The sequence below is a fragment of the Lissotriton vulgaris genome, chromosome 11, assembly GCF_964263255.1.
Source record: "Lissotriton vulgaris chromosome 11, aLisVul1.2, whole genome shotgun sequence".
NCBI lineage: Eukaryota > Metazoa > Chordata > Amphibia > Caudata > Salamandridae > Lissotriton > Lissotriton vulgaris.
In genome coordinates, this window is record NC_141699.1 from 1,066,194,079 (window position 1) to 1,066,221,559 (window position 27,481).

A 27,481-nucleotide genomic window follows, 5' to 3' on the forward strand; every position below is an offset into this window, starting at 1 on the left:
GTCTCTCCCCACCTCCAATTCCTAACTCTTTTTCTTCCTCCTCTAGTTCTGGATGTCCGCCCTGGTGACCACCATCCCTGTGCCCTGTGGCGCCTTCATGCCTGTCTTTGTCATTGGTAAGTTTGAAATTCTTTAAACTAAGTTTGCACCTGCTATATTAGCATTGAGCCTCGTTATGCACTCACTGTGGCACCTGAGACCAGTACTTAATTTGAGACAGTGGTTTCCGGTGCTCGGCACCAACACTTAATTGACAACACTGGCACTTATGACAATCTGCCACTTGGCGGCACTGCTTGTCTAATTTAGAGACGAGCACACCAACAGTTGTTTATTAATTCAATATGCTTTAAAAATGAATAATACCTGCTGCCAAAGCCATTCTTATAACTTTTGGGGGCCTGTAATAGACAGATTTGTCAAAACTGTAGGAGTGTTATAGTTAGTAGTTGTGTTGTGTCTGTAGTTGGCAGCATGGTGGGGGCAATGGGTAGTGCAGGCGGAAGTGACCTCCTGATGAGGACCCTGGCACTTATCTTTTTTTTTTACAAATTAAGTACTCATTGAGACTGACTGTCATGGGATTGCACTGACTTAATTTTGCCAAAATCACTGAGGTCATGTAAGTGACATTTATGAGGACCGATTAAAGTGCAGCAAGAATCATCACATGACTTTGGTCCACTGTTAACCTGTTGTCCGTGGTATTGTATAGTGTTAGACCTTGGAATAAGTAGAGCCAGAGACATTATGGAATCACTAATAAAAACCCTTTCATAAGTATACAATTATTTTACATGACCAAGTATCTGGTACCCTGACTCTTTGTCAGCATCGATTTGCTGCTATCGTAGCCCCCTTTGTTTTACAGCAGTCTTTCTTTTGTCAAGCCTGGGCAGCACATGCTCTGCTCTGCAAGGCATGCTGAATTGAGGTAGGGGCTTGAAGCTCCGCCCACACTGCACCCACATTTTTTATTGGGTTGTGTCTTTGTTCAATATAAACTGTGGCTGTTCACTGGTCAAAAGGCTTAGTAGGCCCTCCTTAGTACCACCTCCTCTCATTTTGTAACCTCCCATGGCGATACCCCCTGTTTCATGTGTTGTTACTCGGTAAGCTTTAATTACAACCTCTGAACACTATTTTCTGAACTAGCTGTGTCCTTCCTGCAACAGCAGGCGGGATACACTCTCTCCTAATGCTTTTTAAAAATGTTATAGCACACATTTGCAATGCAATAGGTCTTGAATTTTCAAGAGTTTAAGCTATTGGCATTGTAAATGACATTGTCTTTCATTTATCTGTTTTAAAAACAACACATAAATAAAAGGCATTGTCATTTACAATGCCAATAGCTGAAACTCTCATAAATGTGAGATCTATTGCATTGGAAATGCTTGTTTAAATATGGTAACAGTCACTATCCCTTTACTTTTTGTAGAGTATCTCACCGCTAACTATGCATTTTTATTGTAATTACCGAGTTGACTGTTATACCATCTCTCTTTTCCACCATTACATCCTGCAAAATGTGTAGTCTTACTGATTTATCGTACTGTGTATTGATCTAAAACCACGTGCACTCCTGAAGCCAGAGGCACGTGCGCAGTCTTTGTAGTTCTGATTGACACTGATTTGCACGTGCATGCACAGATTGGTAAGTTTATGAGGTTTTAGTTCCTTTTCTGAGTGCTGCTGGTACCCAGACGTTTGCACGTTCATCTTTGTTTAACATTCATGAAGTAATCTGCAACCAGGAGCAAAAAGAGACAGACAATCTCCCCAGTGAAATCATTTACGTTGGTATTTCCTGACTTAATGCAAGATTATCAAAAAAGTAAACCATTGAAACCTAGAAATGGTATTTGCACCCGTCTCCTGCATATTATTAAATTATTTTGCTGTTATGTGCTTAGTGTTAACGAAGAGTCGTTATTAGCAAGTGTAGACTCCGAGCACGTGCAATTTGCATTTAACGGGCTGAATAGTCCTTCACTAAGAGAACTTGATAAGGGTTCAAATCTGTGCAGTCAGAAGAAATGTCAGTCAGGGGCGGCCTTAGGCATGTGCAAGTTGTGCACCTGCACAGGGCCACCAAACCCCAGGGGCCACCATGCCAATATATATCCTTAATATAATAATCCTCTGGCTCTGTCCCACTTCCAAACACCCTGACCCCCCCCCCCCCTTTTCACTGGCCTCCGTGCCTGCGTTCCTCCTGGTTCATGATTGGCTTCTTTTTTTCCCAACCCACTGCTGGCCCGCTGGTACCTTCCTGAGCTCCGGGGGGCTCCGCCCCACCCGGACCCCCTTTTCCAGGGGCCTCTACCTATGCTCCCTGCCCAGGGCCGCCAAGAGCCTAAAGCCTGTATCAGTGCACGAGCCTTCTTCAGGGTATGGTAATATTGGTCCAGTCTGCAAACTCAGAACGTTTTTCCCCCCTACACTGATGGCTCTGCGTCGCAGAGGAGCTACGTGAAGTTCATTGCATCATCAGTCGCTGTATATTGTCCAGTAGACATGATAAGTAAAATGAAGGTGAGCTAACTTATTTAAAAAAAATAGGGTATGGTTAATAATTCATATTAATTTCACTGACTCCAAATACAATAAAGTTACGCTTGTGAGTATGAATTTATTGTAATGTAAATTAGAGCTGTTCAATATCATGGTATTTAATTTAATACAGTTATGTTTATTTGAGGAATGATTAAATATTTCATTTAATTGCGTGTATGTAATATACACAAAGAATTTTTCATATTTTGTTAGAAAAATAATTTTTTCGAGCTATTTGATGCTGAGAGAGATAGATGTGTATTGAATTAAAAAAAAGATGTATTTTTATTATAAAGATGTTATGTTTTTGGTTTGATTTTCGGACTTTGCAAAGGCTTTTCATTTTACTCGGATTTATTTTAATGTAAATAAATTTAGGGTTGAGTTTAAAACACATAAATATTTATTATCAAATTTACATTTTTTTAATAAAACCTAAAATTATGCTGGTTGAAGTTATTTATTTAATTTTATTCTGAGTAAAGGGTTTAGGTTGGTGTTTTTTTTTTTTAGATTAAAGTTACATTTAAATTACAATAATATCACAGTAGGGAGAAATGGGGCTAATATTAGAGAGAAGTCATGGATAATAATGACCCTAAGTAAGTTTACCTAAAGGCTAAGGATTTAATTAAATTACAATGTAAATTATTTATGTATTTCGATGAGAGATCCTTTATGTTATTCTTGCTTATTTAAATGAAGGATTAGAGTTAATTGTTTAACACAAATTAGTTTTAGTAGTGAGGAGTGAAGGTTACGTTTGGTATTAATAATTAAATTAGGGTCTGGGTAGTACATTGAATCTAGCAGTAAAATACAATATCAAGTCCTTCGTAATGTAAGGGCACTCAGCGGAGTGGGGAGGATGCAGTTGTACCTTACTATAGAAAACCATCAAGGTAATAGCATATAACCTTCAAATTACAGTTTCAAGTTACAACTCGAAACAAAGAGGAGGAAGATCTTTCTTCGATATGACAAATAAAAGATTGGAACATATGGTGTAATGGCGAGTCCATAGCACCAGAATGCGATTTGTTAATTCCTGAGTTGTATTACAAATAAGTAATGTGACTAATAACGTGTGAATGATGGTCTACTAATATAAGGTAAAGAGTCCAAATATAAATTGTGGATTCAGGTTTTCTTCTGATGATTGTAGGAAGGACCAAATTATCGTTTTTTTCTGATTGGCCTGTTAACTTATTACTGATTGTAAGTCCTCACAAATACATTAAATACATCTGTATGGAAATTAAATGGAAATTTGTCAAAGGTGAATGCATTTCTCTGGCCTCCACTTAATGTACATTTCTTGTTATAACCCCTGCACAACACATCAATATATGTAAGACCTTGTTCTTGGTCATGTATGCTTGATTTCCATACACGTGCTCACCTCAATGGATACCCTGGCACGGTCTTTCTAAATACTATGTCACTTTGTTTTGTATAGAAATGTTTTCCAACATTTGTAAAGCCCTTCTAACACACAGAGCTGAAGTTGTAGATTGCTCATTAAAAAATAAATTATAGCACACATTACTCTTTTTCCTCATAACCCACCTCTCCACCTCCCGCTTGTTAACATACTGAACACGTTTTTGTCTCTGTGATTCATGAAATATGCTAATGTCTTCTCTGTTTGGTCCTCTTTACTACACTGTGTTCCCTGCTTTACTGTTTTTCAAATATGTATGTGTGTCTGCCCAGCTGTTGCTTGTTTAGTGAATCTTTTTGCCCGCAGCCCTAATTTACTTTTCTTATATAACTTTGTTTCTGTTATTATTAATTTTTTTTTGTACCTACCTATTTTAAAAGTATGTGATCTGAATAATGGCTCTTTCCATTGGTCAGGTTTAAGCATCTTTGGCAGACTCACCCCATTGTCTTTCCTTAAGTCCTGATCCTATTGGTTGACTAAGTGTTGACTGGAATGCTGCACTTGATTTGGAAAACGTTCTTCAGTGGTCTCAGGGAGCCATATGGTCATTTATCTCAAAGTCTGTGTCCATGTGGTTATTGGCGAGAACTACGGGTGCCTTGTTCTGAAACATTGATAGGGCAACACTTCAACATGTCAGACAAGAACATGGTGGTCATACAACAACTGATGACATCTGTGGTCTCAACACAGATTTCATTATGAAAAAGAAAGTGTTTTTCATTTTGAGAGGTGAGAGGAGGCCTGTTTGCATCCTACCCGGCTCTCTTTGGGGACTTTTATTATTTGCCATTTCTAAATTCTAATATGATAGTCAAATGCCGCCAGTGGAGTGGTTGCTTGGCAACAAAAGTGACTTGATAAACAAACATGAAGTACTAATAACTGTGTTAAAAAGATAACTTTTTGTTCATTTTTTTTTTTAAACATAAAGTTAAATCACTGTATTATTGCCGTCCATGCAAGTTATTTTCAAAGCTACATCAATGTAACCCCATTATATTGTATAAGTCATGTAGGTTTATAGCTACAGTACTGTGGGTAGTGTTAGTACTCTCATAATCTGCTCCTTAACTTCTCCACTTCCAAGAGCGAAACAGCCAAAATGAAAAGATTATTCCTACGCCCATATAAGGCATATTACTCAACGTTTCGGGTCTTCGACTTAGTAGTAGCATCCTTCATCAGGAGTATAATTAATTTGGTGTGACCATTCTTATCATGCAATATGTGCCAAATCCACTATAATCAAGCTATGTAGATATAGGAAATTGCTGCTTCTCTGGTAATCCCGCAGTTCATTCTTAATGCACAAAGGTCCATCTAGAAAGGTACGAAAGTGCATCCATTTGTTCTATGTATATTGCATGTACCTTCTAATATTGGAATAACCCTCTCTAACAGTCAAGTGGTTTCTCACAGGCAAAATTATAATCCACCACCATGGGCTGGCTGAAAGTACACCATTAACCATGACACCATTATCACTTGCTATAGCAATGGCCAAGATTGACCTTGCTTGTCCAAGCAAGGCTGGTGACTGAGAAAACATCTATTAACTATGAGCAAAAGAGATCAGTGTTTGAGGCCAACTAGGAAACTCTTAATCACAACTTTTGGTGCTAATATACACAGCTAGGGGATTAGAGTGAGGGATTGCAGAGAAGACCGATTCCTTTATTGATTTGGTTTGATGATTACCACGTAATAGGTTGTCAATTTTCCATGTTTTTCCATGTGACGCATGGATTATTTTCTCCAAAATTTTTATATCTACAATAACACTTATTCATATAATCTACACTAGAATGAGCTTTAATGTATTAGAAAGCCTTTTAAAATCTAAATTGTGGATTTCTTGCGTGTCCATCTTTTGAGGTACGGCATTCCAGAATCTGCTAATATATACATTTACTCCTGGCAGTCCCTGATAGAATGGATTCATCCTTACCCAATGCATGTTCTCTCACGGTAAGTAATGGGAGAAGTGCGGGTTACAGCCTGTCTGTCATCTCAGCTCAAGTTGGTAAAAGAATCCAATCCTACACTACTCACAGGGCCTGGGGAAGTCTCTCTGAGAGGTATTTACACACAGACATGTAAAGACATTTCACACAAACTGCTGGAGGCCAGAAATCTACAGGTTTTTGCTATTAAGTGGATGCCTCAATCTATTTGGTGACCTCACATCCAAATACATGTTCCTCAGTAAGTTGTTCTCTGTTGAGGTACATTTTGCCATAATGCCTGGTCAGGTTTATCTTATTTTTGGTACTTTCATTAATAATTAAGTTTCTGTGGAAAAAAAATGAGGTGTTGGTCATGAGAGACGAGATGTTTTCTCCCCTCTACTCATACTCAAATCTCCTCTTTTGGAATAATCATTAATATTGCTTTTTTGTGAAGAATATTACTTTGGATGTGAAGGGAAGCGTTAGGAATATTTGTAGAAAAAGCTGATACCACTGAGTAAGTTTCCTAAATCTGGGTAAAAAATATTATTTGTAAATAAACTTTTAGGAAACAAATACAAAGTGGATCTATACTAAACATTAACAATATGTGACCAGAAAAACTATTACTCAAAAATATTATTTTATTGATTTTTTTATATAAAAAGATCTGATATATATATTTATGTTATTTTTGGTAATAAATAGAAAAGTGACAGAATACATTTAAAATATAATATATAGACTTAAACAGACGTACAAATGAAATAAATTGATACAGAATTTATAACAACAAAATAATTGTGGATAACATTATGGAAATCAAAAGAGATAAACCATTTCAAAATTTTAACTGATTTCCAAACAAAACAATTATGGCTAACATTATTAGAGCAATGTATACAATAATGTAGATAAACCTGTTGCTGATGAGATTTGTAAACAAATATTTGCATCCGCTGAAAGCGATTTTGAAGACGTTTCCAGAGCACAACTACTTGTTCACAGGCGCCTCCATGCTGGAATTGGAACCCAGAATTAACCTTCTCAGGCCACAGTGTTATTATTCATATGAAGCTGCAAGTGAGAATTGTCCTAGAAAGAGTGTGAGATCTTGCAATGCAGAGGTGTGTCCATTCATTTGAACCCTTCATGCATCTCATATTTAGAACATCAGGGGCTGGAGAGTTTTACATTGAACAGTTTCAAAATAAAAGCTTGAGGAACCGGAAGTAAAATGTGACCCTGTGACTGGTAAGGAGAGGGAAAGAGATCTGTGAGGAGGCGAGGATATTGTGAGAGAAAAGTGGGGTGAAGAGACGAGAGCTGTGAGGAAACGAGTGAGGTAATGAGGAAAGTTTAAGACGTTCCATTCAAACTAATTAATTTTTCAACCAGCTGAATGCTTTTCAAATTAAAGGTTTCGAACAATATGTGCAATACTGGACAATGAATGTCGTCGTAATCTTTTCCCGCCGCAAGGCAAGGGATTATACAAATTGCAGGCGTTGCTACCACAAAATCCTTTCATACATTCGGGTCCTTTGTCTTTTCACTGACTCCCCAGACACCAACCCAATGCACCTCCCTCTGGAGCGCTCATGATCCCACACCTTCCTGCAGACACTCCATGCTCCAGACCTTCCTGCAGACAAATCGTCCTCCTCCAACTCCCTGCAGACAACGCATCCTCCTGCAACTTCCTGCAAACAACCTGTTCTCCTGCACCTTCCTGCAGACGACCCGTCCTCCTGCAACTTCCTTTAGACAACCCGCCCTCCTGTACCTTCCTGCAGACAACCTGTCCTCCTGCTCCTGCACCTTCCTGCAGACAACCCGTTCTCCTGCACCTTCCTGCAGACAACCCGTCCTCCTACACCTACCAGCAGACAACCCATCCTCCTGCAACTTCCTTCAGACAAAACATCCTCCTACACCTACCAGCAGACAACCCGTCCTCCTGCAACTTCCTTCGGACAATACGTCCTCCTGCACCTACCAGCAGACAACTCGTCCTCCTGCAACTTCCTTCAGACAACCCGTCCTCCTACACCTTCCTGCAGACAACCCGTTCTCCTGCACCTTCCTGCAGACAATACGTCCTCCTGCACCTTCCTGCAGACAATACGTCCTCCTGCACCTTCCTGCAGACAACCCGTCCTCCTACACCTACCAGCAGACAACCCATCCTACTGCAACTTCCTTAGGAAAATACGTCCTCCTGCACCTACCAGCAGACAACCCGTCCTCCTGCACCTACCAGCAGACAACCCGTCCTCGTGCAACTTCCTTCAGACAACCCGTCCTTGTGCAACTTCCTTCAGACTACCCGTCGTCCTGCAATTTTCTGCAGACAACCGGTCCTCCTGCACCTTCCTGCAGACAACCCGTCCTCCTGCACCTTCCTGCAACCAATCCATCCTCCTGGTTCGCCCCAGAGCCTCTGTGTCTGCAGATCTGGTGAATCCGGATCAAAAGGTTGTGCCAGCAGGTGATGCTTTTGGGCAGCACAGCTCAATTTAACTGTACAAATAGTGTAAAGTTACACAGAGCCTTCTGGGTAAACAGATAATTAATTTGGTTTTCCTTCAACCCACTGTTTTCTACTTCGTAAGCAAGTGGATCCGGAGAGACAGGGCAACCTCTAACCAGGGGCGCAGCTTCAAGGGGAGTGTTAGGGGTGTTGCACCCCACTAATAAATGGATTCTCTAGCAAATAGTTGGGTACAGGTGCTTTCAGTCGGGTATGGTGAAGTGGTTGTCCGATTTCACCTAATATTTTTACCATTCACTCACAGACTGAAACGTACGCACACAGCCATACTCTGTTTTGAAGTTCTTAAACTTCTGATTATTCACAACATATTGGGGCAGATTTACCAACATTTTGCCCTGTACTACTATCACAAAAGTGACCTAAACCTGCACAAAATTTCTTTTTTAATCATTTAGTTTCCAGCACAAAATTTGTTTTGTGATCGAAATTGCCTTAAAAGTAACGCAAAGTAGCACTTGGCGTTTAAGGGGGCTTTACATGTCGTTTGCCGCTTGATTTTTGACGCAAAACCCTATATACCAAAAACCGGAGACCGGGTTTTGCGTAAGAAAGTAACTTTTGAAAGCAGCCGTTAAAAGGAGAAATGATTTCCTGTCTCCTTCCTTTTCCGACTTTCCATTTGCGCTGCACTGTACAGCACACATACAAAGTAGGAAACGTTTTAAAACTTGTCTAGGCGTAGTATTTTATAGGGACGGGAAGCCTTCCAGTACAAAAACCATGCTAGACTCACACACAAACACTCTTGCACTCTGGTGTAAAAGTGTGCATGTGGCGCACTGCAACAAAATTTTGCGTTCCATGAAATGTTGTATTGTCTTTTAAGTTACCCTAACAATCTGCACTACTCTTGTTTCAACGGCCACTACCCCCCTCATGCCCTCTTGCTAATATAATATATTTTAGCAAGATATGCCAGTGTGATTGTTGGGAAATTTGGACCTCATCAATCCCCCCCCTCAATTGAACTGACCAAGAAAGACCTCTGCCTCGACCCTCAAAGAGCGGGAACATCGCCTGGCTATGGATTTGATTCAGAATGTCCCAACTTGTATCCTTCCTTTCATGTCATCACAAGGACCACTCTATGTATACTTTGAATTAATCCTGCTATAACTTGTTAGTCGACCAGTGCTTATTGTAGCCGCCATGTTCAATATGTAGCTCATAAAAGATTTTTGTAGATTTGTTTGTTTCTTCTCTCCTCGTGATTGTAAAGATATAGACCTTGCCTTGCTCACAGCCTTTATGTGGAGTATTTCTGTGTCTTGTGTGCTTCTCCTTTGTTCTGCATTCTGTCCATCAACTGTGGTTTTTGCATTTGTCACCCCGAGTGGGAAGGGTATGCTCAGACGTGAGTCCCATGCTCTCCACACCACTGGATTCAAGCAAGTCGGGCTGAAGACGGCTGTAATGCCAGAAACCGGTCCTTGGAAGCTTGTTTCCGGTCCAGGGAAGGCATGGCTTGGCAGTTCGGGCTGGACTGTTCCCATGAGGCACAGGGTCAGACTGATTTGCATATGGCCATGTCTGAAATGGGGTGGTGTGGAGTGCAAAATAACAATGGATTTAAGCCCAGATCTCTGTACCGGGGTGAATGTATGACATTGTTCTGCATTCTGTCCATCAACTGTGGTTTTTGCATTTGTCACCCCGAGTGGGAAGGGTTTGCTCAGACGTGAGTCCCATGCTCTCCACACCACTTGATTCAAGCAAGCCGGGTTGAAGACGGCTGGAATGCCAGAAACCGGTCCTCAGAAGCTTGTTTCCGGTCCAGGGAAGGCATGGCTTGGCAGTTCGGGCTGGACTATTCCCATGAGGCACAAGGTCAGACTGATTTGCATATGGCCATGTCTGAACTGGGGTGGGGTGGAGTGCAAAAAAACGATGGATTTAGGTCAAGATCTCTGTACTGGGGTGAATATATGACATTGTTCTGCATTCTGTCCATAAACTGTGGTTTTTGCATTTGTCACCCAGAGTGGGAAGGGTATGCTCAGACGTGAGTCCCATGCTCTCAACACCACTGGATTCAAGCAAGCTGGGCTGAGAACGGCTGGAATGCCAGAAACCGGTCCTCGGAAGCTTGTTTCCGGTCCAGGGAAGGCATGGCTTGGCAGTTCAGGCTGGACTGTTCCCATGAGGCACAGGGTCAGACTGATTTGCATATAGCCATGTCTGAACTGGGGTGGTGTGGAGTGCAAAAAAACGATGGATTTAGGCCCAGATCTCTGTACTGGGGTGAATATTTGACATTGTTCTGCATTCTGTCCATCAACTGTGGGTTTTGCATTTGTCTCCTAACCCCGGCATAGGTTCACCCATCTACAATCACGAAGATGCCTTCTCTTTTCAGGGGCAGCTTTTGGGCGCTTGATTGGCGAGAGCATGGCAGCGTGGTTTCCAGATGGCATCCATGCAGATGGCAACACATACCGGATAGTCCCAGGTGGCTACGCGGTGGTAGGTAAGGACTCTGGCTCACTCAGACATGCCAGCTCTCTTTCCTCTTATTAGGTCTGCTTTTCTTCCCAGCTAACATATTTCATATCTTTCCTTTGCATTTTCTTTTTGTTTCTCTTGCATTTTGTCTCTCTTGCTCTCGCTCTCTCTATCTCCACTTCAGCTTCTTTTTCTCTCTTGCCATCTTATGCAAACATAATGTGATGCTAGATGATGACTTGACATCTACGTCGTCATCCAGCGTCCGTGTATATGATGACCATGTGTAGAGCACAAAGTCTGTAGCTTTTCCTTTGTTTTTCTTTGCATTATTAACAGTACTGCTTCCCCAAGTCTACACAAAACATTTCTGAGTTCATGGATAATTTTTGTTTCCATCACCACTATTGGTGAGAGTTGGTGGTAGACAGGGATAAGAGTTTTTCATTGGAAAACATAATTTGAAATGCTAATCTCTCAAACTCGCACTCTTTTGTTTCCCCTTTCATGTCATCCTCTCTGCTAGTTTTTTCGCTTTTCACTCTCTTCCGGTTTGCGTGTTTGTCTCTTTCCTTTCTTATTAAGAACAATCCTACAAAGTTTTAAAAAACTTTAAAATTCTCAAGTACCATAATCGACCAAAGCACAATCCTTAGGACACAAACTGGCAAAAACGTTATTCGGTAGGCAGGTTAATGTAATCACCGGGCTATCGAGCAGCAATGTTGGACTAATCATTGTGACCCCTGATTACCCTTAAACTATGTCCAGATGAAGAAATCAGCAATGGGGACCCTTGGAAATATTGGAGAACCCTCAGTATGTGTTTGAAGGATTTGTCAACCAATGCCCGTGAATCTTTAGCCAAGAAGTCATTTTAGGTGCTTCATTTCTGACCACGACAAATCACTCCAGGGCAGGACAGAAGTGCCAGCCTCCTATATATATATATACATCATACCATAGAATTGTAAACATTCTGCAAATGGCACTTTAAAAAATTTTTTTTTGCATTAGTTGAAATCACTCTAGTTCGACCCTTCTTGTAGTTCTGAGCATGCGCAGAACCAAAACATGCCAGTTTTTGGGATTTGAAGAAGCACCTAATCATAACACCCAATTTTCTAGACTTACATAAATGTTTTTCTCTCTTCTGTGAAAGAGAAAAAGATTCCACACATCCAGTTTAGGTGCTAAACTGAACTAATGCGCTACTGCTTGACATTGTAGCGACACCCTATATACTTCACCCTTATCTCACACTAGTAAATAGCTTCCCAGGGCTCCAGGTGCAACCAAGGGCTAGTTGTGCGGACAGTCCTCACACATCTCTCTTTTGGGCACTAGTTTCTTTTGAGTAATGCCCTGAAAATAACTTTAAACAGTCATCTAATGAAATATATGCCCTCTAAAAATAAATGCAGGAGATTAGAACACTTACACTAGATCAATGAAGTGACCGGAAGGTTACTTGCACCAGCAACACACTATAAAAATACTCAATAAGTAATTAAATAAATATTGTGATTTTCTTCTGATTTTCCCAGCTAGTAGCTGCAGGATGGCCAGAGAACCCGCAGATTTACCGTAAATAAAATGAATTCCACTGACTCGTGTAGGCACCCGTACACACTCTTCGACCAGCCGAACAAACCTGAATCTGAACATCGCACTTAACAGCTGCAGGCAATTCACAAGGGGTGCTGGAGAAAAATCTTCTTTTATCACAATCCGATTTTCTCAGTCTTTTCTTCGACTGTTTATCATTCATCCTTTGTCACCATTTTTTTATTTCTTTTCTTTGTCGCTCTTCTGTTTCTTCTCCACTTCCAGGTTTCTCGCTTCCCATCTCCCGTTTGCATGTTTCTCTCTCCCCTGCTCATCTTCATTCTGGGGTTGATCTTGTTTCGAATTTTTTACTGGAAATCTACATTCCTAGGTTTTGAACTAAGCCTGTGGGACATCAACATGATGAAAATGATGATGAAAATACAAATTTTCACTCTAAAATCGATGCATATACATACAGATGATCTTGTAAGCACAATTGTTTCTCTCAAAGTGTTGTACGCCTGTTATTTGCTTATGATCGTGTCAAACTTACTGTACTAAGATTAAAAATATGTAAATGTGAAGCGCTCTGATACCCTCTTGGGTCATGTCTGCGCTATATAAAACACTGAATAAATAAAAAAAATAACATCCTACCTAGGTGAGGCTTCCCCCTCCTCATGTGTATTTGAGAAAGGGGTCAACTTAAGTAGCATCTCTTCCACTGCTAAACATCTCGGTAGGGCTCTGGGCCCACCTATAAGAGATCCCTCTCTCAACTCAGTGGCGTAACATCGGCCCCCGCAGCCCCCGTGGTGCAGGGTGGCCCGAGCTCCAGGGGGCCCCCTCAGCACAGTACCATCCTGAGAGCTCCTGGTTGAGTCTGGAGGGGTCTCCTCCATGGACCTTGCAGAAGGGGTCCCCTCAAGTTTCATTACTCAACTTGTCCATGTTCTTCAATCATCACTTCTCTCCTACTGAAGCAACCCTACACCATTTGCCCGCTAGGTTTGTCTCATGCGTGTCTTGACGTGCACATGCTTACGTACCCTGCACCATCTGCTTCTTTCTACATCAGGTGCCGCCGCTCTCTCCGGCGCTGTGACCCACACTGTGTCCACCGCGGTCATCGTCTTCGAGTTGACGGGTCAGATCTCACACATCCTACCGGTGATGATAGCGGTGATCCTGGCCAACGCGGTGGCCCAGAGCCTGCAGCCGTCGCTCTACGACAGCATCATTCGGATTAAGAAGCTCCCATACCTGCCGGAGCTGGGCTGGGGTCACCAGGAGTAAGTATACCATGGACAGAGAAGTCACATTTGTTTGGCAATGCGAGGCATAAGATGATGCAACATTAGATCTCACTATTAATAACTTGAGTTATTTATACAGTTTTACTTTCGGGATTCAGTCTCTCTGAAAAATGACAGATATTTTGGTTGTCCATAGTAGTGCTTAATTTGTAAAAACATAAGTGCCAGGACCCCTGTCAGGAGGCCACTGCAGGTTGCACCACCCATTGCCACTGCCAGCGCTGCCAATGGCAGTACCTACACAACTACTAACCATCACACGGCTACAAGTCTGACAATTCTGACTGCTCGAGACCCCCAAAGCTATAAGAATGGCTTGGGTGGCTGGTATTAGATGTTTTTAATGTATATTGAATTAATAAACAACTGTTGTTCTGCTCATCTTTAAACTGCACAAACAGCGCCACCATGTAGCAGCTGTCATAAGTGCTGGTGTTAACAATTAAGTGTAGGTGCTGAGCACTGGAAACCACAGGCTCAAATTAAGCACTGGTCCAGAGGGTATGTGTTTGGAGAGAATGCTGCAGAAAAAACATTTGCTATAGGAATAACGACCAGGAGACAAAGTTACCTTTTGCCTAATTAATTAGCAAGTACAATGACCGAAGGCCAGGGGGTAAAACATGTATTCACTAAAAGTTCACCGAACAAAAAAGTATAGGGAAATTAAATAACCCATTAGATAGACATTTGCTGGTAAATAATTTATAGTTCTTTAAATGGTGACACTGCTTTGCTGTAGCAAAAGCTGTATAAATAAAAGACCATCATTCTGAGTATGTAGACCTCTTTATGGAAATATTAATAAATTACCCTGATCGTGTAAAGAGAATTGCGCATTTCTTTTCCACGTAGCAGATAAAAGCTTTATGGCAATCCTTTAGTGAATGTCCACAGGGTTTCCAACTGGTTCATTTATTGTCACTGGTGGTTGATTTGGTGGGGCAGCATTAGTGATCTCGGCTGGGCTGGGGGGGAGAGATGGTCTTTTGGCTAAAGTGCAAACTTCTGATGTAAAAGCTGTGTGTTTGAATCCCACCTCTTCAACTTGGCCACTTTCAATTATATTTAAAAAAGCTTTGATATTAGCTTTTCATGCATAGCTTGCAAAATATTTAATTACGCGTAAAACGCGAATATTAAACACCCCAGCTATAAAAACACTTTAAAATATCTGCATAAACTGAAGCAAATGAGCAAATTATCAGCACTGCACAAAAGCTGAAAAGTTTCACCAGGGCCTTAAGTGGGATGAAAAAACTGGGGGTCTCTCAAAGGGGTGTGGCCAATGCAATTAAGGGCGTAGCTTAAAAACACATAAGCTAAAAATCTGTGCTTAGCATAGTGTGCCGCTCGACGTGTATTTCGCTGTTTCTGTCATTACATCCAGATATGATACAAATAACATCATACCTAAAACAAGTCAGGACTATTGGCTTTGTCAATGGTTGTTTGTTGCATAAGATAAATAAGGAGCAACTATGGCTTGTATATAATATTGAAAAAGCTTCCACTTAAAGCCCTGGGGACTCCAGGACAATGTTGCTGCTCCTGAGTTTCAAAAAGAGAAGGGAAATCCAGAGAGAAAATGGCTCTCTTTAAAGGATTTCCCTTCCGTTACAACGCTCACCTGGCATGACGTCATGCAGTAACTTCTCCACTAGTGAGAAGAGCAGTGGGAGCACAGCACATGGATGTGCCTGCCATCACTACAGTCCGGGAAAAAACGGACCGCCTATGCCAGGGCACAAAACAGAACCCAATAGAGACGTGTTTCGAGGCCCCCTTTAAAAAAACTGCCAGTGCTCAGACCCGGTGAGACCCGGCCCACTTAAAGCCCTGAGTTTCACCCTTCTTTCTCGTCTGTGATTTTATAAAACTCAGGCGATGAATGCACTTTCTGTGACATAAAAGTGCAATACCGACAACCAGGACGTAAAATGCGTCTTTCTTTGCCATTTTTATGATGGTTCACTTTTGATCTTTTTAAACTGAGGCATATTTGTGAGCCCTTGCTGAATAAAATCGATAAACCCAGGCTTTAACAACAAAATCAATCGCACCACCTGCAACCCCCTCCTTTTCTAATTAAACTGCATTTTACCAAGAATTGTTTTGTTTATGATTGGGTGTAATTTGTTTATCTGTTTGCCATGCTGAAAACATTTCTGCTTACTTAATTTCAGAGCGGCTTGTCCAATTAATTGCTGTGTCCTTGCCTATTCGTAGAATTTGTTCGACGTTACCTACCTTTGCTTTACATTTAAATGTTACATCGTATGTATATATTTGATTTGCATTTATTGAAAGGATATGGGCTCGGCCAGTTGGGGCTAAGAAATCAAACACTGATAGTGCTCTTAATCAAATCCAGCTAACATAACATAACATTTCCTTCTGTATTACATTATAAACACTTTGCCTTATTGTATGTTTTTCTTTTATTTCAGCTCCACTTCTCTATTGTTCACCTTAGGGTAATGTGTAGAATGTTAAAATGGTTCTAAGATTAGAATTCCTTTACTAAAGGTTTGTCAATTTTGTTAGTGTCAAGGATAAAGCCAACACGTTTCGTTCAGTTAATATTTGCTGGTGGCAACCTCTGGGAGTATATGACGATGTGAAGGGAGACACGGATTCATGTGTTATAACTGGGGATTAATTTCCAATAAGGTGGCATGCATCAAAATGGAGTCTTTGTGAAATTTTCTGAAAAGAGACGTATTCGATATAAACTCAAAAATAAGCCCTGATGAAGTTCAGTTTAGCTGAACGAAACGTGTTGGCTCTAACCTTGGCTGTATTTTAAGAAAAGAAAATATAACATTCCCAATAGAGGAGGTAACCAACATACAAAAAGAACTTTGGACTTTGTTGTGAGTTCACCATCCTGTGGTTTATTTTTTATGGATTTCTGCTCAGCCGGGGTATCAAGCAACACCTGACACCTTGGATGTAGTGCACAAGTATGAAAGGAACTTTGTGGGAGGTGCGGTTCCGGGAGTCCGTTGTTGCAAGTGTTGGTTGTATAGTTTTGTTAGTATTTTCTGCTGACATAGGAAGTATGTTTGTCTCTGGTTACGAAACAAAAAGAAACCAACTTCTCCTGGTGTGTGGTTGTACGAAGGTCTGAATTAACAATCTCTCCACTGCATGCTTCAGAATTTACTCAAGGCACATAGCTTATGATTCTGGACTTGCAGGGCCTAGTTTGAAACTAAACACTTGGACTAAAATGGAACACATTGTGAGGACTTTGGTTATGCGTTGCACTTTTGAGTGGCGGACCCGTGGTTGCCAGCACGCGGAGTGAACATTCCCATTCAAGTGAATGGTCAACGACTGTGAGTTGTAGTTCCATGCATGGAAAATAGGTACCTGTGAAAACTTCCCCTTTAAATACAATTTACTACAGAGCGTTGAGTGAAAATAAAGCTCAACACCTAAGCGCTGTAAGCGTTCTAATAACATTTGGGATGAGATTTTTTAGTTTTTTATGTATCTATATTTTCTGTGTAGTATTTCGGTATATGTGGTTTTCTTTTTTTACCACCAAAAGCCCTGACCGCAGCCATTGACCTATTTAGTGGAATTGTTGTGTGATAATGTGGTCTCAGTGTGTAACTCTTTGTGCCGTACCTCAAAGTACCAAAAGGTGCTAAAAACGACTACTTGGTGATCCTGTTTGGACTCCAATAGAAAGATGGTCGCAGGACGACGTTGATAAAACACTGTGATTTCCTCATTTGGAGACCAGTTACCTCTGAAAACCTGGTACCACCGGAACCTGGTCTAACAGTGACCAAAACTGATTTCCTTAGAGCCCTTCTTTGTATAAAGCATCTTTGTTTTTTTTTGTTTTTTTCTCTAGCATGACCATTATTTAATCATTGATCAATTATCTTTGTGAAGCAATGTGAATTCAAGTGTGGTGAAGCAGAATGATCTACAGACACTGTGCGTTATTGTGTACATGTTTATGTATGTGGTATTTGTATAGCACAAACCGGTCTTTATGGCAACGGAGGACTGCACGGGGTCAAAGGCAAAGATACAGTTAATGTATGCTTAGGTCTATAATAGGTGGTGGATGCTGCATAGTGATGTGGTGTAAGCATTGGTGAATTTTGTGAATTGGCAAGTCGCGAATTTGCGGATTTGCGAATTGGCAATCCTCAAAATTTGCGAATTCGCGCAAATTTGCGGATTTTTTTATTTTTGCTTGTTCGCGGGTGTTCGCGAGGCGCTTTGCGTGTTCGCGGTTGTTCGCGAGGCGCTTTGCAATTTCGCAGGGTTTTTTTTTTGCCTGCTTAATCACTGCCTCCCTCTAGTTTTTTATGCCCATCTGCCCTCTGTACCACTCGTTTCTGTGCCCTTCTGCCCTCTGCCCCACTCATTTTTGTCCCCTTCTGCCCTCTGTCCCACTTTTGTGCCCTTCTGCCCTCAGCCCCACTTAGAATGGCACTGGCAAGCTGCCAGCGCCATTCTAAAATAGCTAGAAATAGCTTCAACAGGAAGCACTAATAGATCAAGTAAAGCAGGTGCTCCAGTTGAAGGTCAAATTAAGTTTCACAATCATTAATCACCCCAAGTTTGGGGTGATTAATGATTGTGTAACTGAATTTGAGCAGCACCTGCTTTACTTGATCTATTAGAGCTTCCTGTTGAAGCTGACTTTTGTAACTATTTTAGAATGGCTCTGGCAGCTCTAAAAGAGTTACAAAAGTCAGCTTGAACTTTTGACCCAATCCGTTCTGCTCGCGGATTTTGCGGGAAATTCACAAATCTCGCGGATTGCGAATTTACCGAAAATCCGCGAAATCCGCGAGCAGAAGGGATTTTCCGCCCATGCTTAATGTGGTGTTCTTCAAAGAGGCGTGTCTTCTGCTCTTTGCTAAATTGGAGCAGACCACCATATCACAGGTTGCCCTCCAGCACCCCCATTGTCTGCAGCACCGAGCCTGCCAGCATTTTTCTCTGTAAAAGCACTTGAATGATTTTCTGGGAGGGTTTTCATGCCTTTCCTAAAATGATGTATTACACATGCTTATTTTGTAAACCTATGGTTTTGTCAGTGTAGGATAGCGTATTGTCCACTTACAGTTGTATACTCACAGTACTTTGTAGGGTCATCTTTCACGTGAAGTCTGTTTCTTTGCCGCCATTTCTTTTCTTGAGTCAGTTACATTTAGCCAAGAATTGGCTGACTCCAAGGTATCTGACTTGCTGTGTCCCAAAGGAATCTCCTGGGCCTGAAATAATGAACTTCAAGGCGCCTGATGTAGAAGTTCCTCACTATTCTTTCCCTAAACCTTTACAGCTTGGTGCCATATTGATTGCCTCTCCAGCACTTGACGCAGCCTGATCCTGACCTTTCCTCAGCTTGAACTGTGGTATTTGATGCTCTATTGATTGACTCCGCATCACCCGCCGCAGTCTTTTGCTGACCACTCTATTCTTTGAGCCTTGGCATTTGATGCGTCCGGAGCTCAGTCAATGGATTGCAGACGCGCCGGAAGCTCGAATGCGAGCAGATTCTTTTTTCGTATTTATTTATTTAGATTTTGCTTCAAAGCTCCAACACGTCCCAGCGTGGCCGCCACAGAGACCCTTTCAACTACTTTTGCGTATTGTAAGAAGACGTGACGCTGTCGGGTTCAGCGTGCTCATTGAAACAGTGCGTACACTTTTCCGCATTGCTTCTGGTAACCATGCCGCTGGTGCTTTTATCAACAGGATGCTGAACTATTCCATATAACCCGATGTTGATGGCTCTCGGTCACAAAGATGCCGGCAGAGCTATAGACATCTCTTGAATAGATCATTGGAAAAGGGAGTTGAGAGCCAACAATACCCCGCGGGCAAACGGCCTTATTGAGTCCATCCTCTTGCGGATCTATGATTGCCCACCGTGTTGACGTTTGCTCCAGGCCCTTGCCAAGCGCTGAGGTAGTCAGGGATCCCGGGTAACCTTATCTCCTCTGCTTCCTTCCTCTCAAAAGCTCTGGCTATGGGCAGGACTTAAAGAAGTCTGTGCTTGCTGCAGCTCTTAACTACTGGTAGAAGAACCTGGGTTGTTGCTGCTGGTGTTGGGAAGGAAAGAGAATAAAGGTTGACCATCATGTCATTGGCACATTATTCAGTTGTCAATTCTAGTCCTCAGTAAATGAAAGTATCTTTTCAAATTTGTCCAGAGCAATAGCAAACGTGATTCCCAGGTGCTATTGCGGTATTGTGGCTACATTTTAGGAAAGGTATTTGGGCTGTTCAATGTTTTTATGTGTAAATGCACACATGCATTATTCCATGATTGGAAATGAAAAAGGGACAACTCCCAACATTTGGACTCCTTTTTTGTACACGACTCACATGCTTTTGTGTTCCAGTAGTATTTCCGGCATCTTACCTTATTTTCACTCCGGCATCTTATCTTATCTTACCTTATCTTTCGGGAACCACGTTCCGAAAAAAACATAAAACTTGTTTTTTTAGAACATTGTAGTAGCACTGGAGTAAGTTGTGGAACCCTGGTGGTCTGTGGAATCCTAGCACGAGGGACACTCCATATAGAGTAACCATGCGCTTTATAAAACCCCCTAACGTAACAAAAAGAGTTTTTATTTTCTTTGTCATATCAATCCTGCATTTACCACTTTGAATCTCCTGATCATCAACAAGCAGAGTGCTACACATTGGTAAAACTTTTAGAGAAATCACCAGATTGACAAATATTTGACTATGTTTGACTGAGTGGGGGAAGAGTTATGGCAAAATCAAGGATTTTCTGCTTATCCAGTAGCTCAAATGATTTGCAGGCCCACAACTCCACCGCAACGTGCACTTAATCTTATTGTTTTTTGGGTCTGGACTGTGTCGGCACAATTGCCAAATAGACCTACTGCTAACAGGATACATACAGTGGTCTTTGTGTGTGCCCCTTTAAACCATTGGCTTTCTTCAGCCAGACTCTTCCAGCTATTGGCTGGAGACATTATGAGCCAGGTCTAGGCTCATCCTAGTGGTAGATGTATCTCTCACCAAATGCTATTGGCTGTATGGGCGTATCCTTCTGTCCACACTCAGTTGCTTCCATTTCTCTGCTTGAAGCACTTTTTAGAAACAATTGTAGAACTCTCTGACCACCCCTGCTGTCTGCCTTTGTTTGTCTCAATCGAAGTCTCAGTCTGTTGTGATAATGCTGCACATATTGGCACGCTAAGCTCAGACCTGTTGGCTTTGTCAATGCTTGTTTTCATTGATTTGCCACACCACTGACCTTGCAATGCTAAAATGAGTGATATGCAACATTATAAATTCATTGTAAATATACAAGTCCCTTTTCCTGCCGCTCAGATATTGGTGTGTTATGATATGAAAACGTACACATACACCCAAGGGTTTCTTGGCACTGTGCCAACCAGGAGGGCCCAGGCTGATCAAAAGCTTGCTTGGAGTTACCTGATCCTTTTTCTTTTCATCCGTTTCATTATTCCAATCCACTAAACCCCCAATAAGACCTTTAGAGCAACAATGACAGCAACTCGACAACCCTGATCGATAACCTCGCCAACCTTGGACTGAGGCAACCTGTCACAACACCTACCCACTCCACTGGCCACACGCTTGACTCCCTCTTCTCCACTAGCCCCCACGTCTCCTTCAGCCACGCTACCGAACTCCTCTGGACCGACCACCCCTGCATCCACTTCTCCTTCCAGAAATCCACCATACACCACCGCACCCAACAGATCCCTCGCCGCTACTGGAGAAAAATCACCGAAGACCAACTACACGCAAACCTTGCTCTCAGCCCACCCACCGAACCCTCCAGCACCGACAATGCTGCCCACAGCCTCACACGCTGGATCGACGACTGCGCCAACATCCTCGCCCCGCTGAAGAAACCCCCCACAGAGACACCAGCAAGAGGGCCAGCTGGTTCACCCCAGAACTCCTAGCCTCCAAGCGAGCCTGCCGGAAACTAGAGAAGAAATGGCACAGCGAACAGACTCCGGACAGCCACGCAGCCCACAAGAACGCCATCCGCAACCACCACCACCACCACCACCTCATCAGGGCGGCCAAGAGGACCTCCTTCAAAGACCACCTTGACAACAACACACACAATAGCAAGGAGCTCTTCAACATCGTGAAGGAACTCTCAAACTCCAGCTCCAACACCAATGGCATCCCGCCATTGCAAGCCCTGTGCGACTCCCTCACCACTTTTTTCCACCGCAAGATAGCAGACATCCACAACAGCTTCATCACCCAGACAGCCCCAACAGACAGCAACACAACAGACTCTCATCACACCATCGACCACGACCCCCTGCTAGCCTGGGCCAGCGTGAGCATCGTTGACACCATCAATACCATGATCACAGTCCACTCCGGCTCCCCGTCAGACCCATTCCCGCACCACATCTTCAACAAAGCCAACAGCTCCATCGCACCCCACCTGCGCAACGTCATCAATCTCTCCTTCAAGACAGTGACCTTCCCAGAGAGCTGGAAACCCGCCGAGATAAACGCCCTACTCAAAAAACCCAAGGCAGACCCTAGAGACCTCAAGAACTTCCGACCCATCTCTCTGCTCCCGTTCCCGGCCAAGGTCATCGAGAAGATCGTCAACAGACAGCTAACCCGATACCTCAAAGAAAACAGAATCCTGGACGCTTCCCAGTCAGGGTTCCGCAGCAACCCCAGCACCGAAACCGCCCTCATCGCAGCCACTGACGACATCAGGACCATGCTGGACAATGGTGAGACCGCAGCCCTCATCCTCCTGGACCTCTCCGCGCCTTCGACACTGTCTGCCACCGCACATTACGCACACTCCTCCATGTTGTGGGGATCCAAGACACAGCCCTGGAATGGACCACCTCCTTCCTCTCCGGCAGAAGAAAGAGCATCTGCCTCCCCCCCCTTTCTGATCCAAAGCCTCTGAGATCATCTGTGGCGTATCACAGGGATCCTCCCTCAGCCCGACATTGTTCAACATTTACATGGCCCCACTCGCACACGTCGCCCGACAGCACGACCTTGGCATAATCTCCAATGCCGACAACACTCAACTGATCCTCTCCCTCACCAAGGACCCCATTACTGCCAAAGCCAACCTCCACGAAGGAATGAAGGCCGTCACCAACTGGATGAAGATCAGCCGGCTGAAGCTTAACTCGGACAAAACGGAGGTCCTCATCCTCGGCTCCAACCCATCAGCCTGGGACGATTCCTGGTGGCCGACGGCACTGGGGCAGCCCCGACACCCACCGACCACGCACGCAACCTGGGAATCATCCTCGACTCAACGCTCTCCATGACCAAGCAAGTCAACGCCGTCTCCTCCTCCTACTTCAACACCCTCCGCATGCTCCGCAAGATCTACAGGTGGATCCCGACAGATACAAGAAGAACAGTCACCCATGCCCTCGTCAGCAGCAGACTCGACTACGGAAACTCCCTCTACGCAGGAGCCCTGACCAAGCTCATCAAACGACTGCAAAGCATCCAAAACGCCTCGGCACGACTGATCCTCGATGTCCCACGTCCACATCACCCCCCACCTGAGAAACCTGCACTGGCTGCCAGTCAACTAGAGGATATCCTTCAAGCTCCTCATCCACGCACACTAGGCACTCCACGAGACCGGCCCAGCCTACCTCAACAGGCGACTTTCCTTCTACATCCCTAACCCCCAGCTCCGCTCCGCCGACCTCGCACTCGCCCCCGTCCCACATCCGAAGAACAACCCCTGGCGGGAGATCCTTCTCCCACCTCGCCGCCAAGACGTGGAATACCCTCCCTCTGAACCTATGACAGACCCAAGACCTGCTGACCTTCAGGAGACTTCTCAAGACCTGGCTGTTCGATCAGTAGAGGCCCCCCTCCCCTGCCCAGTGCCTTGAGACCCTCACGGGTATGGAGTAAACTCTACAAATGGTTGATTGATTGAAGGGTTTCTTGGCACTGTGCCAACCAGGAGGGCCCAGGCTAATCAAAAGCTTGCTTGGAGTTACCTGTTCATTCGTCTTTTCATCGGTTTCATTATTCCAATCCACTAAACCCCCAATAAGACCTTTAGAGTATATTGACAAAATCCCATACTTCCCTTAAGTAATAAAAAAAACCTGCAAACCTCAAATTCTTTCGATTTGACTTAACATCATCCAGATGATATCATGATCCAGCATTCCTACTTTTCTATTCATCTCTGGACTAGTCTCTTTTCTATTGATTTAGGAGGTAGAAAAGATGTTGGAGTGCTTAAGCCTCTGTAGTTTTTCTGGTTATAATATTTATTTGAAAAACAGAAAGATGTAAGCGGTTGAGATGGAAGCAGCTGCATTGATCGTGTGTTTTGCTTCAGTCACCATGCTCCCGGCCTTCATTTGCTTCCACACTGCTCCAGGTAACATGAGGTCAAAGTAAAAAGAAGACTGGATTGTGGTGTGGTGTGATGGTGGTGTTAGTGTGCAGTTGCCTGCTTGTAAAAACTAGCATTGCTACCTTTCACCTGCTTGGTCCAGCTGTAAGGCCTGGGCTTGTTATCTCCATCCACCCACAGGACTGGGCTGAGAAGATAAAATGCAGCTTCCTGTAGCACTGCTGCCATCTGGAAGGCAGAAGCCACTCGAGTGAGGAGAAACCAGCTGCCCTGTGAGTGGGTGAGGCACACTTCATTGGTTTGAGTACAGAATCTGCTGTGTTGCTCGTCCTTTTGCCAGATGGATTGCAGATAAAGAGTGGCCATCGCTCTATATAGGTACACAAATCATTCCAATTATCACAGCCTCCTGCAGGACTGAAATATCTTCTTCTTTTGAAACAGATGTTTTTCTGTCTTGTCTTTCATTTTACTCACCTGGGGTCTACGCTTCAAGGCAGCACATTTTGTACCCTGTGGCAATATGTCTATTTTGTTTTCTTCTTCGACCTGATAGGATCTCTCTTTGATAGCTTCTGTGTGTTGGCAATGTTATTTCAAGATTAAATTATTGCTGTGAAAATAAATCAATAAAATAAAAAAACAGTTTTGGGAAATTATTTTCTACATCTTTCTCCATCACAAGCCCAATAAACGTTGGCTACAGCTACTCAATCACTTGTACGAGGACAGGAGACATCATAGACCTGTAACATACCTTTCCATCTGGCAGATGATTCTCAGAATAGTTGGAAAGCTTTTGAAAAGACAGTGTTGAATCGAAAGCTTACATGGAGTGCTTAATTTGAGCCGGTGGTTTCCGGTGCTCGGAACCGGCACTTAACTGTCTGCAATGGCACTTATGTTGGTGCTGTTTGTGTAAGTTATTGATGAGCAGGACAACAGGTGCATATTCATTCAATATGCATTAAAACCAACTAATATCTGTTGCTCAAGACATTCTTGTAGCCTTGGGGGCTCGAACTGTTTGTATTGTTGCACATGTAGCAGTGTGATAGTCAGTAGTTGTGTAGGTGCTGTTATTGACCGCGCTGGCAGTGGCAATGGGTGGTTCAAGCTGCGGTGACCCCCTGACTAGGGCTCTGGCAGTTGTGCTTTTACAAATGAAGCACTACTTATATGTACCCACATGGTATTGTAAACTTTGCGCTTACTTCACTGAATTGTCCCTAGCCTCCCTTCTCAATTCTCTATTACTATTTGAATAATAATACGCATCTCATTTCTTGTATAGTGCTTCATATCACACCGCTGCTATTTCTAAGCGCTGTAAACAACAAGTTTGATGTTTGGGGGTTTTTATAAAGCGCACTGTCACTCCAAGGAGCATCCTGGCGCTGCAACTTCATTGCTAATAGATTATCAGATGTTTTAGCTGAATTGTAGATGTTGTATACAGTTTAAACAAGAGATTTGCATATTGATTCGGCTAATCCATAAATCCAAGTTTTTTGAGATTTTTTGAAGATCTTGAAGATTTTGAAGAGTGTTCCAATTACCCAGATAATAGTACTCACTTTACCATCTTCGAAAGTCTGGACGTTTGAGTTGTCCTTGCTTGGATTCAAGTCAAGGAAAGCTTTATTCAACTGTTGTATTTAACAATCATAAAAGCACATAAAACGTACAGATAAAATTACATTTAGAACTACACAAATTAATAAAATAATAAAATCACAATATTTACAGAATAAATAAAGATTAAGTCGAATCTGCTAAAAACCACACACAAAAACAGGGGGAATAAACAGCAGTTACAATTCATCAGGTAACCTACTCTTCCTCAAATTAGATTCAAATGTGTGCCTAGCACCACATGAAAGATGGCCTTGTCAACGCTTAACTCACTGAGCCATCTTGACGGCTAATAAGGCATTACTTTCAACCTTTAATATGGCAACAGCCCTGAGGGTCGAATGTTCAATAAATATCTTTGGAAACAACTAGATAAATTCCTGCATAATACGCTTTGTACAATTTTAATTAATTTAGTAGTTTGCAGGCACGCGACGATTACAAATAGTAAGTGTTTTGTTTTGAAATGTCAATGTTTTATCCTTTCAGTCTACTTCCACTTAATTGTATGTGAATGTTTAGTGTCATGTTTTTTTTAACGATAACTTTGAAAATTCTTTAAAAAGGTAGCTCACCTTGTTATTGAATTTATTGTTAGGGTTAACGTTCAATTTTTGACATGAAAACACTAGTTAGAGTTCGGTATGGAAATCTCTTGGTCTTCCAATCTTGAATGTTTCAATTGCATTTACTACATTTTTTCTACAAATAAGAAAAAAAAGTTGCTGTCAACAAATTTTAGGTCAAGAATGACTTATTATAACCCTCTCATGTAGCGAGTGGCGGCCGGCACAGGTAAGAGTGATGAGCCAGTGGGGTGGGGGTGGAGGGAAGTCGACAGATGACATGGTAGGTAACATTAAATAAAACCACTTACCTTGCACTCAGCTAGCCCACAAATCTCTGCATTGAAGAGAATTGTGGGCCGGTTGGCGGTGTCATAGTGTGTGCTTCTTGACACGCCTTAGGTTGATGCAAACTTTTTCCTTTCACTGAAAATCAAAGTGCCGGCCCAAGCATCAGAAGGCCACAGTCTGCACAGCATGTGCATTTATACTGAATAGGTACTGCAAAACTACTGCTACCGGTAAGTAACTTTTTTATCCTGTAGCCACGTATCTTCTGGAAAAAATCTTTGGCTGTAATCTGGGGGGTTTAATATATGCATATTCATTTCATAGATTTGTGCAGCTGTGATGTAATATCAGAGGTGTGAAACGTCTGCTATTTCTCCCTAATTCATAATCAGATGAAATGAGAACTGCATCCAGACTGCCTTAGTCGCTGCAAGTAAAGTGATGCTTTGTTCATAGTCCAGCGGCGGCCCGTGCAGGTAAGGGTGGCGGGGCCGAGTTGGGGGGGAGTTCGACAGACTGCCACAAGGGAACATTAAATAAATCATTAATTAATTTTCCCTCTTTGTCATCTGTCAAAATCCCCACCGGACCCCAGCTCCCCACCGCTTTTAATTGCATGGGCCGCTGCTGTCGGATCTCTTAGTAGTGCTTAATTTGAGCGAGTGGTTTCCGGCACTTAATTGGTTTACGGTGCTCGCCACCGGTACTTAATTGTCAACCCCGCACTTATGACGGTCTGCCACATGGTGACGCTGCTCATCGAATTTAGAGATGA

At 42.8% G+C, this 27,481-nt stretch overlaps 1 protein-coding gene across 3 annotated transcripts in view; it reads left to right on the forward strand.

Moving 5' to 3' along the window:
- Positions 1–27,481, forward strand: part of CLCN2 (chloride voltage-gated channel 2) — a 532,043-nt gene that overhangs the window by 407,961 nt on the left and 96,601 nt on the right. For all 3 annotated transcript variants that reach the window (XM_086944441.1, XM_086944443.1, XM_086944442.1), the window contains exons 13-15: positions 47–116; positions 10,872–10,982; positions 13,587–13,800. In XM_086944441.1, coding sequence (XP_086800567.1) covers positions 47–116; positions 10,872–10,982; positions 13,587–13,800 — 395 coding nt within the window. The remainder of the gene's footprint in view (positions 1–46; positions 117–10,871; positions 10,983–13,586; positions 13,801–27,481) is intronic.